The 20,730-nt window shown below is 46.5% G+C and overlaps 1 protein-coding gene across 5 annotated transcripts in view; it reads left to right on the forward strand.

The window, feature by feature from the left end:
* The window catches only part of MYPN (myopalladin), a 319,671-nt gene that overhangs the window by 199,363 nt on the left and 99,578 nt on the right, over positions 1–20,730 (forward strand). For all 5 annotated transcript variants that reach the window (XM_068258760.1, XM_068258759.1, XM_068258763.1 and 2 more), the window contains one exon: positions 1–206. This exon is cut by the window's left edge and continues 727 nt beyond it. In XM_068258760.1, the coding sequence (XP_068114861.1) occupies positions 1–206 (206 nt within the window). The remainder of the gene's footprint in view (positions 207–20,730) is intronic.

Raw genomic sequence — 20,730 nt, forward strand, 5'->3', positions numbered from 1 at the left:
GAAACTGAGAGTTTGGAAGCCGCAGGACCAGAAACTGATAAGGAGGATTTGCAAGTTGAAACAGACGCTGCTTCCTCTTTTTATTCAGAAGATACTATTGGGCAGCCTCCAAATTTCATCCAGAAATTAAAAAGTAGGGAAATTACTGAAGGCAGCAGAGTACAGCTGGACTGCATTGTGGTTGGAATTCCAGCACCTGAAGTAAGGTATAAACATTATGTTTCTGTAGCACGTCAATGGGAAAATCTACATACTGGGCCACACATCCAATTCACTGTTTCTCCTAGGTGATATTTTAACACCTTATAAATAAAATGCCTTTTAACCACCCTGGCGTTCTATTAAGATCGCCAGGGCGGCTGCGGGAGGGTTTTTTTTAAATTTAAAAAAAACTATTTCATGCAGCCAACTGAAAGTTGGCTGCATGAAAGCCCACTAGAGGGCGCTCCGGAGGCGTTCTTCCGATCGCCTCCGGCGCCCAGAATAAACAAGGAAGGCCGCAATGAGCGGCCTTCCTTGTTTTGTTTAGATCGTCGCCATAGCGACGAGCGGAGTGACGTCATGGACGTCAGCCGACGTCCTGACGTCAGCCGCCTCCGATCCAGCCCTTAGCGCTGGCCGGAACTTTTTGTTCCGGCTACGCTGGGCTCAGGCGGCTGGGGGGACCCTCTTTCGCCGCTGCTCGCGGCGAATCGCCGCAGAGCGGCGGCGATCGGGCAGCACACGCGGCTGGCAAAGTGCCGGCTGCGTGTGCTGCTCTTTATTTGAACAAAATCGGCCCAGCAGGGCCTGAGCGGCAGCCATCGGCGGTGATGGACGAGCTGAGCTCGTCCATACCGCTAAGATGGTTAAGCCACCAGCAAGCCAAAAAATACTCAGAATAATGTTGATAGTACTTTTTCACCTACTTTTTGGTACTTTTTCAATTCCAGAGTGCTGAAAAGTTATTTTAAACAGAAGATGAAAAATCATCTCTTAGGAGAAAACTTTGTAGAAAAGGTGAGTTGGATCGGGCCCCATGACTATAATCTCATTGAGATACCGGTGGGATATAAGGCCCAATTCAATTCACTTTTTCTCCTAAGTTTTCTCTGTTGATATTTTCACATCTTATCAATAAAATTCAATTTAACCTCCCTGGTGATAATCCTGAGCTACGCTTGGGCTAGCCACCGGGAGCTCTATGCGGAGTATTGCGCATAGCAGGTGCTTTTACTCACCTCCCGGGGGATCCAGGTGTCGGTAGCCATTCTCCTTCCTGTCCTCCGAGGCTTTGAATCACTCTGGTGAGATCGCCGTCATTGAGCTCACCAAAGTGACAAAGCACCACCCAGAGGACGGAGGTGAAATTGCAGTGCTGGAGCTCAGGGAGGTGAGTGAGAGAAGGGCGTTCTGGCAGCATGAATTTTTCCTGATTTTAGGGTCTGAAACATTTACAAGTTTTCCTAAAATCCGGAAATAATCATACCGCCAGGGAGGTTAAACTGCCAGCAAGCAAGAAAATACTCAATGATTTTAACAGAATGTTTTTACCTACTTTTTGGTATTTTTTTAATTGCAGAGTGCTGAAAAGATATTTTAAACAGAAGATGAAAAATGATCTCCAAGATAAAACTTAAAAGTTAATTGGATCGGGCCCATGGTCCGTTACCTCTTTAGCTTCGACCAAGCAATGGGTGCTCAATGTAACTCCATTTCAGATAATATGAAGCTTACAAGGCTCTTATAACATACTGTAGAATTAGTACATTAATATGAACAGGGCCGGCCTTAGGTTTCACAGCGCCCTGAGCGAAACCGGATTTTGTTGCCCCCCCCCCCCCCCCAAGTAGCATAGTTGTCCCCATATAGGTAGCATAGTTGCCCCCAGTGTAGGTAGTATAGTTGCCCCATATAGGTAGCATAGCTGCCCTCAGTGTAGCTAGTACAGTTTCCCCCAGTGTAGTAGCATGGTTGCCCCAGTGTAGGTAGTATGCCCCCAGTGTAGGTAGTATGCCCCCAGTGTAGGTAGTTTGCCCCAGTATGCCCCCAGTGTAGGTAGTATTCCCCCAGTGTAGGTATTATGCCCCCAGTGTAGGTGGCATGCCCCCAGTGTAGGTAGTTTGCCCCAGTATGCCCCAGGTGTAGGTTAGGTAGTATGCCCCCAGTGTAGGTAGTATGCCCCCAGTGTAGGTAGTATGCCTCCAGTGTAGGTAGTATGCCCCCAGTGTAGGTAGTTTGCCCCAGTATGCCCCCAGTGTAGGTAGTATGCCCCCAGTGTAGGTAGTTTGCCCCCAGTGTAGGTAGTTTGCCCCCAGTGTAGGTATTTTGCCCCCGTGTAGGTAGTATGCCCCCAGTGTGGGTAGTTTGCCCCCAGTGTAGGCAGTATGCCCCCAGTGTAGGTAGTTTGCCCCCAGTATGCCCCCAGTGTAGGTAGTATGCCCCCAGTGTAGGTAGTTTGCCCCCAGTATGCCCCCAGTGTAGGTAGTTTGCCCCCAGTGTAGGTAGTTTGCTCCCAGTGTAGGTAGTTTGCCACCACTGTAGGTAGTTTGCCACCAGTGTAGGTAGTTTTCCCCCAGTATGCCCCCAGTGTAGGTAGTTTGTCCCCAGTGTAGGTAGTATGCCCCCAGTGTAAGTAGTTTGCCCCCAGTGTAGGTAGTTTGCCTCCAGTGTAGGTAGTTTGCCCCCAGTGTAGGTAGTTTGCTCCCAGTGTAGGTAGTTTTCCACCAGTGTAGGTAGTTTGCCCCCAGTATGCCCCCAGTGTAGGTAGTTACCCCCAGTGTAGATAGTATGCCCCCAGTGTAGGTCGTTTGCCCCCAGTGTAGGTAGTTTGCCCCCAATGTAGGTAGTTTGCCACCAGTGTAAGTAGTTTGCCCCCAGTATGCCCCCAGTGTAGGTAGTTTGCTCCCAGTGTAGGTAGTTTGCTCCCAGTGTAGGTAGTTTGCCACCAGTGTAGGTAGTTTGCCCCAGGCAACCCCCCCCCCTTTATGTGGCAGCGGGCCGGGCAGAGACTGACTCACCTGATATCCAGCTCCAGCACCGACATCACTCTTCTCTCCCCGCCTCCGCTCCATCTGTAGTTAGAGCAGGCTACAAGAAAATGGCCGCCGTTTGTCAGCATTTGTGGACATCGGCGGCCATTTTTTTAGTAGTCCTGCGCTAAATATAGACGGAGAGGACACAGGGAGACAGCGGGGTGGCGAGGGGAGTCAGGGCGCATGCACCCTTGAGAGCATGGCGCCCTGAGCGACCGCACAGGTCGCTCATAGCAAAGGCCGGCCCTGAATATGAACTGTCTTTAGTAATAACATTCAGTTCCTGTAGTTAGCATAATCTTCCATATGATTTTGGGTTGCTATTTTTGGAGTATAGTTAAATATTTGCATACTCTAAGGTTGTGTAAAAAATACAGTATACCTGTTAGGTACGTTTTCTGTACCTCCAACAAATGCAGAATGTGGATCCTTTTGGTAAAAATAGCGTCCACTTCTACTTGTGCTAATAAATGCATCCATTACAGTGTCTGTTCTTACTAGGCTGGTCGCCGCATCCGAAACACAAAAACTCACCTGTCCCTTGGAATTGGTTCCGCCAGAACTTGGCAGAAAAACGTTGGACTACAATAGACCAATGGGAATCCTCCTTAGTAACAGAGAGGATTCTCATTGGCTCATGGTGGACCAATAAAAATCCTCCCTGTTGCTAGGGAGATTTGGTCTGTTGTGAACTCCTCCTGCAGTACTCCAGTCCCAAACCACCAGCGTTGTCAGCAGTGGCAACGGAGCAAACAGAGCAGATGCAAAATGGCAGGTAATGTGATTGACTGTGTGGACATGCAACGGAGCGCAGCACATGCTGAGCAGAGCCTCTCAAGTGGGAACCAAGCACTAAAGGCCTCAGCTAAAAGCTTGGCTGAGACCTTCTTCTGACATTTAAGGTACCCATACATCTACTGACTTGGCTGTCGATCAAGCTTCTGATTCATCCGATTCGGTAATTATTATCGAATCTAATGAAAACCGGTGCCGCCAAGTACATACCTGATCGATGATGCAATGAATTTTGGGCCGAGTATGTCGATCAGACATGTTGCAAGATGTTGGGCCATTGTGATCGATTGGGTGCGTGGCGGTAATGGCAATACCGGGACGAGCGACCAACGAGATGCAACCCCAGTGCAGTGTATAAATGTGAATGCATGTGTTCTCCACAGTCAAGTCAGCACCATCCAAAACTGTTCAAGCTCTTTTATTGATAAAAAGGTAGCATAACAAGCATAACAGCGACAGCAGCGCTGTTTCGGTCGAGACCTTTTTTCAAGCTGTATCAAGCAATGTTATCAAAATAAATGTGAATGCAAGTGTGCATTTATACATTACCTGTCCTGCGTTGTGTTGCCTGGCCTCTTTCTGAATCCGCTGATCTTCCATTAGCCCTATACATGCACGTAGGTGCATCAGACCGGCCGTGTGTATATTAGTTAATGGAAGAGCGGCGGATTTGGAAGAGGGATGGGCACTGCAACACAGGACAGGTAATGTATAATTGCACACATGCATTCACATTTATACACTGCAGGAACAGCGGGGGGGGCGGTGTCTCGGCCGATTCCCAAGAGATTTCAACAGGAAATTGATCAGGAATCGACCTGCAGTGTATGGGCAGGCAAAAGATCTCTCTCCAATCAGATTTGATCAGAAAGAGATCAGTCTCTTGGTCGATCTGCCCATACATTGTCTGATATAAGGTGCCCTTAAAGGGGAACTGAAGAGAGAGGTATATGGAGGCTGCCATGTTTATTTCCTTGTAAGCAATACCAGTTGCCTGGCAGCCCTGCTGATCCTCTGCCTCTAATACTATTAGCCATAGCCCCTGAACAAGCATGCAGCAGATCAGGCGTTTCTGACATTGTCAGATCTGATAAGACTAGCTGCATGCTTGTTTCTGGTGTTATTCAGATACTACTGCAGAGAAATAGACCAGCAGGGCTGCCAGGCAACTGGTATTGATTAAAAGGAAATAAATATGGCAGCCTCCGTATACCTCTCTCTTCAGTTCCCCTTTAATGGTTTTGTGATATTTCAGATTCTCTAATCTGGGCAAATATTCCTGCAGTGATTCCTATGTTTCCTGCATGCTGTAGTGTCTGCCAATGCTATGGCTAAAGCGACATGCGTTGAGCTGAATTAAGTTCTAATCGTTTTTTTGAGCTCTCCAACCAGATACACACACACTCTTTTTGTTAGTGATCCTGGTTAACACACGTTTGTTCTGCTCTGTGAAAGCCTCCATAGTAAAAACAAAAAATCATGTGACAGGCCCTAAATGACAAATTCCCCTGTAACGCTGGGAATACACGGTACACACCGCTCGATTGAGCCATTAGATGGCTCGATTCATAATTTCTGACATGACCGATCACCCGCCGGATCGATTCCGCGCTCGATACCGCGGTGCGGGACTATGGAAAAAGATAAGGAAAACGAGCAGAAGATTAGAGAATCGCCCGTGGGGACGAGCGGGAATCGATCCGGCGGCATAATCAAACGGTACTGTGTATTCCCGGCATAAGATATTCCGTGTGATACTGACAAACCTCTTTCTTACCAATCCCACTGTGACAGAGCTCTTTAGTGAACCCAGCAACAAACCTCTTCAGTGCAGACCTCCTCCACCCCTGTTGACTGCCCCCATTTAGACAATTCCCCCAGGGACAGGCTCTTTAACAATAGACTCCATGAGTGACAGAAACCCCTGTGACAGATCCCTTAAAGGGGATCCGAGATAAACTTTTACTCAATACATAATTGTGTTCCTTTCATATAGTTTATAGGGCATTCCTCAAGCCAAATACTTGTTTTAATACTATAATGCCGGGCATACACGGCATAGATTATGCGCCGGCTCGATGCTAGCGCATCCCCGCTCGTCCGCGCGTGCACGGATCGATCCCCGCTCGTCCCTGCGGGCGGCTGCTAATCAGCCGCTCATTTCTCCCATTGTTCTCCCCGCAGGTATCGAGTGCACTATCGATCCGGCGGGGTATCGGACAGGTTGGATCTTATAAATCGAGCCATCAGATAAGCCTCCCTCCTGTCCGTGTATGCCTAGCATAATTCCCTATAAACTAAACAAGCCTCGCCCACAGCTTCTCCAGTGCTTTGACACTTTGAGACCTATGTAGCAAGGAGAGCTCAGTCTGGGCAGGAGGAGAAGGAGGCGTTACTAGCCAGAGATTTCAGAGGCAGAGGGGAGGAGGAGAGGGGAGTGAAGTTTTCACAGGCTGAGGGCTAGAGATGCAGAGCAGCTTGCTTGTGTGTAATGATGACAAGCAGAACATGGCTGCTGTCATTGTATCACAGGAAGAAATAATCATATACTGTTGAAGCTTTTTGCAACTAGATTTGCTGTGTAAACTGTCTAAACTTTAAATAAGATACATAGACAAGTTACTTGTTCTAGTTAGTTTTTCATCTTAGATCTGCTTTTTAATGACAATTTCGAAATAACAGACCCCCCAGTTCATATCACCCACTTACAGATTTCTGAATGTTTAGCCCTTCCCTACGCAATTTCCCATGGTGAAAAAATGCACCTCCATCCACTTCTCTAGCCACTTTGCACTTCTAGCCATGACCTGTGGTCAATTAGTAGTAGGGTATTATTGTCTCTGCTCAATGGTAGTCTATTAAGTGTCCCGGAATTAAAATACATGAACTATTGACCTTTTTCTATCTCTCCCCTGCCCTCAGAAGTTATATTCTGCCAGGAATACTTTTATGGTTGTAATTTGCAATCAATGAGGTTTATTATATTATCCGACAAGGTACCGACAAGACAGAAGCTGTCACACCATGCCTGAAAATTAGCTCTTTTAGGCAGCGAAAGAAAAAAAAGTCAAAACAGCCTGGTTATTAATATGTTTTGCACTGTACATATACATATTTATCTCTCTCATCATGCCACATGTCACCTCTGGTACACTTAAAGGGAACCTAAACTGAGAAGGATATGGATTTTTCCTTTTAAACTAATACCAGTTGCCTGACTCTCCTGCTGATCCTGTGTCTCTAATGTTTTTAGCCACAGCCCCTCAACAAGCATGCAGATCAGGTGCTCTGACTGAAATCAGACTGGATTAGCTGCATGCTTGTTTCAGGGTTGTGATTCAGCCACTACTTCAGCCATAGAGATCAGCAGGACTGACAAGCAACTGAAATTGTTTAAAAGGAAACATCCATATTCCTCTCAGTTAAGGTTCCCTTTAAGTAATTTGAAGGCTTTGCCCCACTAATTGTTGACATTGCTGGTTTGCTGCACAAATTATCTGATTGTCTTGTAATTTAGTAATTACTGAGCAAATAAAGTAGAGGAAGTTCTCTGCCTCCCCAGTAGATACATGGGAAGCTTTTCATATTTATTTACTCTGTGTGTGCAATCTTTTAACCCTTTTGGTAACTTGGAAATCATTTTTATATATATTTTTATTATTATATATATATATTTTTTATTAGATGTATACTATGTTTAACTACCTGCCGACCGCTCCACGCCAAGTGGCGTGAACGCGGTGGCAGCCCCAGGACCACTTCACGCCGGCGTGAATGACTTCCTATGGGGCTTGCAGGAGAGTGCGCTTGCGGATGTGCGTGCATCTCCGCTCTGATGACAGAGCTCCGCCTCCAGTCTCCTAGCGGCGATCAGCGAAACCGCCGTCTAAAAACTATGTATAGCTCTGCGACCTAAGGTAGCGCCGTACTGAGGACACAGGAGCGATACGCTGTGATAGGCTGACGGTGGGAGGGAACATAAATTTAAAAATAAGCAAATTTATTAAAAGAATTAAAAAAATAAACATTGGGGGAGCGATCAGACCCCAATAACAGAGAGCTCTGTTGATGGGGAGAAAAGGGGAGAGTTGTGCGGCCCTGCAGCGAGGCCTTAAAGCTGCAGTGGCCCATTTAGTAAAAAATGACCTGGTCACTAGGGGGGTTTACCACCGCGGTCCTCAAGTGGTTAATGTTTTAGGCCAAAGATGAACTTTGCATTTCATACTTAAAGCTGACCTAAACATATGTACATTTTGAAAACTTTTGAAAACTCCTTATAAAATGTATTCCAAATATGATAGCAAAATATTAGTATAATTTATAGGGCTCGATTCACAAAGGGGTGATAACTCGGTTATCACGCCTAACAGACTTTAGGCATGATAACCATTGCACCACGCTGGTGAAAAGCCCCTTATCACGCCTAAACTCAGTTTAGGCGTGATAAGTTTAGGTGTGATAAGTTTAGATAAGTTTAGATCGTGCACAAAGTCCTGCGCACAAAGCAGCACCATTAAACTCTATGCGATATTTCGCGCGCACCAGACTTTGCTAGCGCAAAACTTTTGATCAGCTGTGCACTGCGGTGCTAACCCAGTTGGTGCCATAGTTATCATGCCTAAACTTATCACGCCTAAACTGAGTTTAGGTGTGATAAGGGGCTTTTCACCAGCGTGCTAACTGTTAGCACCGCTTTTGTGAATCAAGCCCATAGTTTTTACAGATTTAATCACTTAAAATAGTTAAAGGACAGCTATAGCCCCCACAAAACTGCAAAGTTTCATATCCATGTGTATGCGTTAATATAAGATGTACATTTGTCCCAGAGTAAAATGCACCATAAATTACTCCCCCCCCCCCCCCCCCCCTCCATGAAGCTTTTACGGTAGATAGTAAAAATCTGACAGCCTTTGGACTAGTCCATATGCTCATGGAAGTTTCTCGGTGTATTCATTATTTTGAAAAAGGACTTACTAAATGGCGGTTCCTCAGTCCATCTGCCAAAATAGTGTGCAAAAAGTAAGGAGGCTTGTCTGGCATTTTAGTATAGGGCCTTTCCAGTAAGTGCTTGTGTAAAGAATATAAGAAATACCGAGAAACCCCCATGAGGAGATTGACTAGTCCTAAACAGACTATTATAACCCCCTGTAAGCGACAATAGAAGCAAAGTAATTTATGGCGCACGTCCTTCTCATATGTGTGTGTTTACGTCTATTTGAAATTTCACAAGTTTTTATGATAGTGGTCCTTTAACCTCCTTGCCGGTTCAATTCCTCCGGCAAGGAGGCAGCACTGGAGTTTTTTTTTTTTTTTTTTTTTTTTAAACCATGTAGCGAGCCGAGGGCTCGCTACATGATAGCCGCTGAGCGGCGGCATCCCCCCACCCACTCTGATCGCCTTCGGCGATCAGAGTATGCAGGAAATCCCGTTGAGAACGGGATTTCCTGCAGGGCTTCCCCGGTCGCCATGGCGACGGGGCGGGATGACGTCACCGACGTCATGGACGTCGGGACGTCATAGGGAATCCCGATCCGCCCCTCAACGCTGCCTGGCACTGATTGGCCAGGCAGCGCAGGGGTCTGGGGCGGGGGGGAGCGGCTCGGCACGGCGGATTGCGACGGATCGGCGGCGAGCGGCGGCGATCGGAAGTTACAAGCAGCTAGCAAAGTGCTAGCTGCTTGTAACAAAAAAAAATTATGCAAATCGGCCCAGCGGGGCCTGAGCAATCCTCCTGCGCAGGTTATCCCGAACTGAGTTCGGGATAACCGGCAAGGAGGTTAAAGGGATACTGTAAAGGGGTCGGGGGAAAATGAGTTGAACTCACCCGGGGCTTCTAATGGTCCCCCGCAGGCCTCCTGTGCCCGCACAGCCACTCCCCAATGCTCCGGCCCCGCCTCCAGTTCACTTCTGGAATTTCAGACTTTAAAGTCTGAAAACCACTGCGCCTGCGTTGCCATGTCCTCAATCCCGCTGATGTCACCAGGAGCATACTGCGCAGGCACAGACCACATTGAGCTTGCGCAGAATGCTCCTGGTGACATCAGCGGGAGCGAGGACACAGCAACGCAGGCGCAGTGGTTTTCCGACTTTAAAGTCTGAAATTTCAGAAGTGAACCGGAGGCGTGGCCGGAGCATCGGTGAGTGGCTGCGTGGGCACAGGAGGCCTGCGGGGCCCATTAGAAGCCCCGGGTAAGTTCAACTCATTTTCCCCCGACCCCCCTACAGTATCCCTTTACCTGTTTATGTTTTAGTCGTGTTTTGCTCTGTACCAGAGCCGGGACTAGGTCCTCCAGCACCCAAGGCTGAGACACCAAAGTGCGCCCCTCCATCCCTCCACCCCAGCCGTTACACACTGATTGCTCTTAGACTAAGAGGCACCCCAGGGTCCCCAATACCTTAATCTCTAGTTATCTGGCTTGTATTCACTTCCATGTATCTCCTTTTCTTATTCCTTTCTGCTTCAAACACAATTAGGAATGACAGCTGAATGAATTGTGCGCCCTCTCCTACACTGCGCCCTGAGGCTGGAGCCTCTCCAGCCTATGCCTCGGCCCGGCCCTGCTCTGTACGTCTTGGCTTCAGACACTACAGACGCTCCTTGTGAGAAACTGGTAATCTGTCAGTATGCAGAAACAATGTTTCTGAAGGCTCAACTTAATACTACACTAATAAATGACCAAAGATAACAAAACGATCCTGATATTAAATAACCTCCAAGCGGGTAAGTGATGACTGACAGGATCTTGACAGGGTTTTTTCCTTTTGCACCTGTTGCCCAGTTAAACTTCGGTGTCAACGTTTTACATGTACTGTACGCTGGACTTAGAGAGGCTTATTGCGAAACATTGTACCGGCCAAACATGTTTTCTTTTATTAGATTGGGAAAGATAAACATTGTGATCATATTTTAGTATGTATCCGTCCAGGCCGGCAGGGCATTCACTGACTCATGACTAGAAGCTTCTGTTCGGTAGCACTGAGTACTTCCATATACTGTACTTGCAGTATATCGCTCCTGAAGAACAGCATGTAATGTTCAGTGCTGGGTCTAGACTTTTTGTTGCCTGAGGCAAACTTGTGAGGATTCACCCCTCCCGGATGTGGAATGGTCGCACAGCACCCGACAATTTACTCTGCTTCATTTAATGTTCTCACATGACATACTGCCGCTCAACACAATAGCACACTGGCTGGCTGTGAGTCTGTGACAAACAAACTGTTCACCCTCAGCCGTCCTCCATTCCTCCTTAGTCAGGAGAGCAGTGCCACCTCCTCCCTTCTGCCGTGCAAGTCAAATGAAACACTGCTGCTCTCCGGCTTCCAACCTCCTCATTCACTGTCTGACTCCTCACACAGCACAACAAGCTGCTTTTCCCCAATGATGAACTCTTCACCTCGCTCTTCTCTCACTGCTCCTCCTACTCCGACTGTATGCTGTTAGTGTAAACACAGTACAAACATGCTGCCCCACTTTGCTTCATGAGAGAACCGGCCCTTGTAATGCAATAGTGCTGAGCAGACATAATGAGAATAGCTTCCGCTGCCTGGATCCCCTGGGGAGGTGAGTGAAAACGCCCGCTGTGCGCTATTATTATTATTATTTATTGTATTTAGCGCCAACATATTACGCTCCGCACAGTCCTGCCAGCGGCTATCAAGAGGCTTGGGGTTACCGCTCCTAGCTTGTTTTTTTGCACCCCGAGCCTGACTCATGGATATCGCCAAGGAGGTTAAAAAGAAAAGAGGCACTGTCATGAAAAACTGTAAAATTGAAAGAGGATCTGTTAACAATATCCCCTGGGGGCTAACGAGGCTCCCCCTCCCTTGGTTTCAGCACTGGCAGCCTCTTTGAAGAGACTCTTTAACGGGAAAAAAAAAACCTCTGGGGGATACTTACCTCAGGAGGGCGAACCCTTTAAGGCTTCCCCAACCTTGTAGCTTGGCGGAATCTAGCGCTGGCTCCTCCCCTGAAACCTCCTCGGCTTGCTTGTCAAGCGGCTTGACAGGCGGTGCAATATTTACCTACCGAGATCCTGCACAGGCACAGTAGGGGCTCTTCATTCGGGCTAAGGCAGAAATAGCCGATCCCGATCGTATCCGCTCTGGTGCAAATACCATTGGGCTCAGCTATTTACGCCTAGCCCAAATGAAGAGCCGCTACTGCACCTGCACTGGATCGTGGTAGGGAAATATTTACCTCGTCGCTGTTCGGGGGGTCGCAGCGCTGGATTGCTGGGACAGAGGAGAGCGGGGGAAGCCTCGTTAGGATCCAGAGGCTTTCCTCTCCTGAGGTAAGTATCCCCCGAGGTTTTTATTTTTCATTACAGGATTCTTTTTATTTTCAGTTCAGGTTCTCTTTAAATAGAATGTAAACACAACTCCAATGTGATCTGCATCACTTTTAAAAAATGCTAGTCTATTATCCAGTTGTTATTTAGGACTAGTGATAGCCCTTACTTATACCAGGTATGGTTAAAGGGGCACTATAGCGAAAAATTGTAAAATTTAAAATATGTGCAAACATAGACAAATAAGAAGTATGTTTTTTTCCAGAGTAAAATGAGCCATAAATTACTTTTCTCCTATGTTGCTGTCACTTACAGTAGGTAGTTGAAATTTGACAGAAGTGACAGGTTTTGGACTAGTCCATCTCTTCATAGGGGATTCTCAGCTAGGCTTTTATTCTTTATAAAGATATTCCCTAAAAAGGGCTTAAACAATAATGCCGGCCAGCTTTCCTGCTCCCTACACAGTTTTTTGGACAGAATGGACAGAGTGAATGGACAGAGCAACTGCCATTCAATAAGTGCTTTTGAAAATAAATAAATCCCTGAGAATCCACCCATGAAGAGATGGACTAGTCCAAAACCTGTTGGTTCTGTCCGATTTCTACTACCTACTGTAAGTGACAGCAACATAGGAGAAAAGTAATTTATGGCTCATTTTACTTTGGAAGAAACGTACTTCTTATTTGTTTATGTTTGCACATATTTTAAATGTTACAATTTTTAGCCATAGTGCCCCTTTAAGGACTGATACTGGTCACAAACATGTCACCTGTTTTGTTGTAACAGCTTGGCCTGAAAATATAATTTTTTTGAAGTTCTACAGCAGGTAGCCAGTAGCCAGTGTTTGTAGCTGGTTTCTAGGGGAGGGTGAGTTACTGGGCAGAACGCTCTTGCTCTTTGAATATATGCCCGCCCTTTCTGGCTGACGCAGTAAATGGCCAGGCCACTATTTCTGGTGTTTGGAGCGCAGATGCGCTGCGGATGTGTTCTGGCAGTGAAGGTTCCCATGCAGCTGCGGCGTCTGGCATATCCACTTGCTCTGTAAGTAATTACACTATTTAAGAGGGTCTTTTGGGGGGCCTAGTGTCCTGATGAAGCCCCCCCTTGTGTCAGGAACCGGCCCGCGGCACGCCTGCGTATACGGTTCCCGACTGCGGGTTTGACCAGATCAAGCGGGGGACAGCCTTATTCAAGCTACAAACAAGGCTGTGACCCCTAAAAAGCTTCTTACTGCCACCACTAGCGGTTGCTAGACACGTCAACTTAGCTGTTGAGTGCTCAACACGCAATCTGCGTTTTCGTATTCGGGTCAGCTTTGCGCTTAGGCCGAATACGGGAACGCCACGCACCCACACACACAGTACAGTTGTACAGTAATACAGCACAATCAGGCACTGATTTGTAATGCAAGTTACACTGTCGTGCAGCAAAACCACTAACAGTCGCTCCAAACGATACTGTTAGCCACTCCCACTCTGCTGTCGAGCGCAGAAGTGCCCCATACACACAATGCAATTGCAATTTCATACGGTAGTGTTGCTCAAGCATACAATTAAGCATGGACTTATACACAGCTACACTGCAGTCTCCTCTAGGCTATGAGTGTTAGTTTTAGTACAGCAGAAGTCAAGCTTATTAAATAATAATTTAATATTCCAGGAAAAAAGTGGAACAATGCAGAACATAATATATACAAAAGATTACAAAAAACAAAATAAAAAGTTACAAAATTAAGAGTTTACAAAGATATACACAAGCGATTTGCTTACCAAATTAACAGGGATCAAGATAGACGAATCTTGGACTTGGGTTCTGTGGACGGACACCTTTCTGATTGGATCAGGAGCCAACTTAGCTTAGACCGGGAGTCCGGCTCCAGCTACTGTCAGGAGTAGACTGATTTTAGGTATCTGTCCCCTGCTTTTTATAATGGAATATTTGCCTTGAGGCTGTAAGCCTGTTTGGACGGGGGGAACTAGATTTAATTACATCCTCAGACATAATTTGATTTCCAGAGATCTAACATCCACAAGTGAAAAGTGTACTATAGCACATACACAACAAAAGACTTCCTTAACCTCCAATTTCCCCAGGTTAAAGTGTATTTTAGTACATACATGAAAAGACTTCCCCAGTCCAAGTTACAGGTGACAAACACATTGTTGACAGTATTGGCCTGAATAGCCATCTCCTAATTAGAGGCTAGGTAGACAGTCCCTAATTGCAGAGATTTCCCATCTCCCAGTTAGGAGCAGACAATGGCCATTGAATGCAGGGTCAATTTACATGATATAACGAACTCCAGGCAGCTGCCAGCCTTCAAAGCCAGACTGGCTAGCAGACAATCCCATATGATACAGTAGTACACAGCAGACATAAAAATGGGAAAATGAAAATATATTACTGTATTATCCTTAACAGCATCAGCACCCCAATATATCACCAAACCTCCGCCGTTAACTTGGTGCAAGGCAGATGATCTTCCCAGATCATCCTGCCTGCACCTACACTGTTGGTTCTGCTTGACGGGACAGCCCGTCCGCATTCCCATGATTGCTCCCCTTCCTATGTTGAATAGTGAAGCTATATTGTTGGAGAACTAAGCTCCATCTCAGCAATTTGCGATTGTCACCAGAAACCCGATGTAACCAACTAAGAGGGTTGTGGTCATTTACGACTGTGAATACGCGACCGTAGAGATAGTGCTGCAGCTTTTGTAGGGCCCATACAATTGCCAAGCACTCCTTCTCTATGGTGGCGTAAACTACCTCCCGGGGTAGCAGCTTCCGACTTAAGTACAGAATCGGATGTTCTTCCCCAGTTTGGTTCACCTGGCTTAACACAGCACCTAGGCCAAAGGCTGAGGCATCCATCTGGACCACAAACCGTCGGCTGAAGTCTGGCGCTTGCAACACGGGAGGGCTGGCTAGGGCTCTCTTCAGAGCTGTGAATGACTGTTCACATTCTGGTGTCCAGAGAATCTGTTTGGGCAGCTTCTTTTTTGTGAGGTCTGTCAATGGCTTGGCGAGGGCACTGTATTTGGGGACAAACTTTCTATAGTACCCAGCAGTCCCTAAGAAGGACTGAATCTGCTTCTTCGTTTGGGGGGGTGGGCCAGGACACAATGGCATCTACCTTCCCAGTATCTGGACGAAGCTCTCCCCCCCCACCTCATGTCCCAGGTACTGTATCTGTTTCATACCTATCTGCCACTTGCTAGGCTTGACTGTTAGTCCTGCTGCAGTGATGCGCCCCAAAACCTGTGACAGCTGCGCTAAGTGGTCGTTCCAGTTGGCGCTAAACACGGCTATGTCATCCAGGTAGGCGACAGCGCAGTGTTCCAAACCTTCCAGGAGACCATTTACAACCCTTTGGAAGGTGGCCGGGGCGTTTTTCACTCCAAAAGGCATTACATTAAATTCAAACAGACCTGAGGGGGTGATAAAGGCAGACTTCTCCCGTGCCTCAGCTGTTAGAGGGACCTGCCAGTATCCCCGACTCAAATCCATGATTTTTAGATATTGCGCGCCAGCTAGCTTATCTAACAATTCGTCGACCCTCGACATTGGGTAAGCATCTGATGCAGTTTACGATAATCTACACAGAACTGAGTGGTCTGGACCCATTTGGGTACTAGCACTACAGGTGATGCCCATGCGCTGTGCGACCATTGGATCACCCCTAGTTACAGCATTTCCTCAATCTCCTTGCTGATGTGGGCCTGAACCTCAGGGGAGACTCTATATGCTGACTGTCTAACCGGCTTGTTATTTCTGGTGTCAACATGGTGTACAGCCAGGCTGGTCAGACCAGGGCGGGCTGTAAAGGTACCACGGTAAAGGGTCAGCACATCAGATAGCCCAGCCTGCTGCTCTGCTGTCAACTCCGAATTGATCTGCACCTCGGTAACAGAGTCGGTTTCCTGGGTGGAGGCCAGGATGTCAACCAGGGCCTCTGCTTCACCGTCCGGTAGTAAACTGCAGACAGGGAGAGCGCAAGCGGTTCTATCATGATGTTCCTTTAACATATTGACATGGTACGTTTTCAGCTGCTTGCCTCGGTCCTCCAGCGCGACCACATAGGTCACATCACTAATCTTCCTATGTATGGTATAGGGCCCATCCCAAGCGGCCTGCAGCTTATTCTGTCGCATCGGGTTTAGGACCCATACCTTGCGACCTACCTCATAAACTCTCTCCCTAGCCCCGTGGCCATACCACTGCTTCTGGGTGGCCTGGACTTGAGTAAGATTCTCTCGCACTAACCCCACTAGGGTGTCCATCTTTTCCCGGAACTTAAGAACGTATTCCACTATGGAGTCCCCGGGACCCATATCCTGCCCCTCCCAGGCCTCTCGAATGAGATCGAGGGGTCCGCGTACCCTCCTCCCATATAAAAGCCACAGCTTGTTCGTGTCCTGATGAAGCACCCCCTTGTTAGTGTCCTGATGAAGCACCTGTGGGTGCGAAACGGCTGTTGACCCTTCCGTGCTTTATCCTCTCTCTCCATGTGTGGACTGTATCCATGTGCTGGTATGACTCAAATAAACTGCATTTTAACTGGATGTGCTCAGCCGCTTGCTCTCTTACGTGTTGTTCTGCAGCAGGTCATTGTTACTTAGGCTCAGTTCACATTAGAACAGGGTCTTGCCATGGAGATTGCAGCAGATGGCTATCCAGGGCACAACCTCGTACTTTTCACCACTTCTGCTGTGTCTGTTGCAACGGACATGGGACATGTCATAGACAGCATTCTGCCTGTGACATAGTGACATCAGTCTGGTGTCCAGGAATACTTGTGCAGGATGGGACTTTGTGTTCCGTCGATGGACACAATGGAAATTTTAGGACTTGTTTGAAAGGACCTTATGCTTAATATAGGATCTGTCAGCATGCCTGTTGGTCCACAGCTTCCCTTCACCTATTGTCCTATCTCCTAACCCTTTAGACTGTAATGCTGGGAAGTGGGAACACACATTACTTTTTTTCACCCGATTTCCCGTGCGATCGATAGTACGAATGGAATCCCAACCAAAATCAGAAGCATTTTTCAGCACGCTTGAGGGATTTTATGGGCAGAATCGAGTCTTTTCTCGATCAAAATAGTATTAGACATGTTGAAAATAAACGGTCGAAATAACTACTATCTTATCGCGTGTTGGCGCGATCGATGAAGCGGCTTGATTATGTGTTTGATATAGTGGCGTTCAGGGGGCCATATCAGAGTGCAGTGTCATCAATAGTGGGCGTATTTAGTCGAGAACATAGTAAAAACGGAACAGAAAACGTTCACGTGTGTAGCAGGCGGACAATAAAATTACTGTCAATTTTTGGTTGAGATTTGATTCGTACTATCAAGCGCACGGTAAATGGGGTGAAAAACGTAACAAGTGTTCCCAGCATTGGACACTTTTGTGGGACCGCCTCAACCCACTTTAGGGCTGGTTCACAAGGGGCGGCTGGAAGCCGCGTCGTCCTGTGACGTCTTGTTCAGGGGGCGGCGGGATGGCAATCATCAGCTTCCCGTCGCGATCGCCTTTTCTCATCCCCGCAAGGGGACATGAAGAAACGGCGGATAGGCGACCTTAGAAGCCGCATGCGACTTCTAGGGTCGGCTGAAACGACTGGGAAAATCGGGATCGGAACACCGTGTTTGCGCATTAGACAGTAATCGTCGGTAATCGCGCAATGTTAAACGCTCCCCTTCACTTGAATGGGAACGCTTAGCCGATGAGTCCCGGGCGCTTACCGGTAAACGCTGCCAAGCATCCGTGTGAACCGCCTCTTAGTCAGGCATGTGTACTTGCCCTAAGACAGGTTGGCTGATTGGCCAGGGCTCTCCCTTTTGTCTCCTAATGCGGAGTAATGTATGCGCCGATCTTCCACCCTGATGCAAAAATCTGTCATTGATTTGTTCACTGCATAAGCTGTAATCCACCATTGTCTTGTACTGTTAACTGCAACTGTATTGATACACCTTGTATTCTGTTGTAGAACGCCACGGAACATGCTGGCGCTATATATATCAATAATAATACTTGTGGTGGTCCTCTCCAGTAAACAGTTCCGTTTCACGTCAAGTGTGAACTTACCCAGTCTATTGGAGCCCAAGTACATGATCCAACATTGAAATTTCAGACTGCTTTCCTGGGGAACATCCCAAGTTGTAGCAGATTACCCTTTTTTAGCAAAGACTCTTCAAACTTAATCCTAATCATATAAACAAATGAGGTAGCTACTGCCTACTGGGTAAAGCAAACATCATAAAGTGTCGACTGAGACTGTAATATACCAAGCACAGTGGGACAGATTTATCAAAGCATTACCGACAGTTTTTTTCTTTTTAAACAGTTCTAACCAGCAGAGGGGACTGTTCTGCATGATAATAGGAAAATTCTTAAATCCTACTTAATAGTGGCAGTTTAGCGTGAATTTCTAGAACTGCACTACAGTTAAGAAAAGTGCAAATCCATCCCTAAACTGCCGCAGATTAAGGAGCGCTTAATAGCACTTCTACATATTGTGCAGTGTAGACTAGACATGATTTGTGAAGTGCTCCTCCCCCCTGTTGAATCCTGTGAAGCTGTTCTGTGCTTAAAGTGTACCAGAGCTGAGAGATTATAAAAGATTTATACATACCTGGGGCTTCTTCCAGCCTTCTCCCACTCCGGTACTGGGTCTGAGTAACTTCAGCCAGTTGCGGCCAGTCTGCACAAGAGAAGAGCGCCCTCTGCGTATCTCTCTGGCAGCTGCTGGAGAGGTACGTAAAGAGCGCACTTCTCTTCCTTCAGACTGGCCGCGACTGGTTGAAGTTAAGGGACCCAGTACTGGAGAGGGAGAAGACTGAGGACAACGGTGTGGTAGCGATCCGTGCACTTGGGGCTGGAGGAAGCCTCAGGTATGTATAAATCTTTGATTATCCCCTGGCTTAGGTTTCCTTTAACCCTTCCAGTGCTGGGCATTGATTCCTAAGCTTAATTTTTTCAGCTCTAATACATTTATATTATATTTTTACATTACATCTTGTCAGCTAACCTCAAATTTACCGTAAATAATATATTTATGCTATTATAAATTATCTTTGCTGTATCAATATAGCAGATGTATTGGTTACCTCAGCAACAGCAATTTCCCTCACACACTGCACTGTATGAGATACCTTCCTAACTCCTATGTGTGTATATATATATATATATATATATATATATATATATATATATATATATATATATAATATATATATATATATATATATATATATATATATATAAATATATATATATATATATATATATATATATATATATATATATATATATATATATATGTATATATATATATATATATATATATATATATATATATATATATATATAGTGAGCCTCCATACTAAAAATCGACTCAGCAGCACTGAAAAGGCTTGGTTTTTCTTTAACAGTTTCACAGCATCAGAACTTTGTTTCTCTTTTACAAGTCTCATTTTTAGCTGCACAGAAGAAAACTGCCCAGGCATTTTTCCCCTGATGCTGTGCAAAGCATGATGGGTTTTCTGATGTTGTTGTTCTCATTCTGCTGTTTTGGTGCAATTTTTTTTTTTTTTTTACATTTTGAATTTGACATTTGAAGCCTAGCGCATGCAGCTGGGAGGGGTTATCAGGACAAAGTACAGTTGGAACTGTCTCATGCTCCCTGTCACATCCTTTCAACCAAAAAGATGGCTGCCCCCATGACAAAAATGGCAGCCCCCATGAATCACAAACATTTGCCTGTTCTTTTAAAACAGGGTGGGTAAAAGATCATATTACCTATCTATTCTAATTAACATAACTAATGTAACTTAAAGAGTAACTGTCAGGCTGCAGAAGCTAATTTAAACCTCTATTCTCCTGTGTTAAACAGTTTAGAAGGAAGCCATAAAGCCATTAGTGAAGATAAAAATCTCAGTTACTGTGATGAAACGCGGAAAAGCCGCTGTCTCTCAAGGCGAGGCGGCTGTTTCCGCGTCCAGCATGGCGTCACAACGCGGAAAAAACGCCGCATGCCGCTTAGGCAGAGCGGCGGAATCCGCATTGGAGGCGGCTCCCGCACTCAGTTCACTGGATACATTGCAAGACAGTACTGGTGTGGCTGGGACTGATAGTCCACCAAGATTCAGACTTACACGCGCGCGAGCACAGAGGCAGAGTTTAAATAGCTGTTAGAAGGGAGTCGGCTGACCAGCTGGGTCAGCTGACAAATTCCACTGCTCCCATTGGACCAGCAATTAGGGAGGTCCTGGAAAGGTCCTAGAGTATATATACTGCTGGTTGTTCACTTGCTCTTTGTCTGGCGTGCGATCACACACGTGGGAGCACCCAGATCCGTAGTCAGATCCGCAAGTGTGCCGGGACCAGCTGGAGCTGTAATCCTACACTTAGCTAGATTCTGTTGATAGCTAAAGTACTAGTTTGATTGTGATTATCTGTTATGACTTTTGCCTGCCTTGACTACCCTTCTGAACTCTGATCTTGTACCTCGTTATTTCTGATACTCTGTTGCCGAACCCCGGCTCGCTCCTAGACTCTGTTTCTGCCTCCTGATTTTGTACCCCGATATATCTGATACCCCGTTGCCGAACCCTGCCTGTACTTTGAC

The sequence above is a fragment of the Hyperolius riggenbachi genome, chromosome 10 (genome assembly GCF_040937935.1).
Source record: "Hyperolius riggenbachi isolate aHypRig1 chromosome 10, aHypRig1.pri, whole genome shotgun sequence".
Classification (NCBI taxonomy): Eukaryota; Metazoa; Chordata; class Amphibia; order Anura; family Hyperoliidae; genus Hyperolius; species Hyperolius riggenbachi.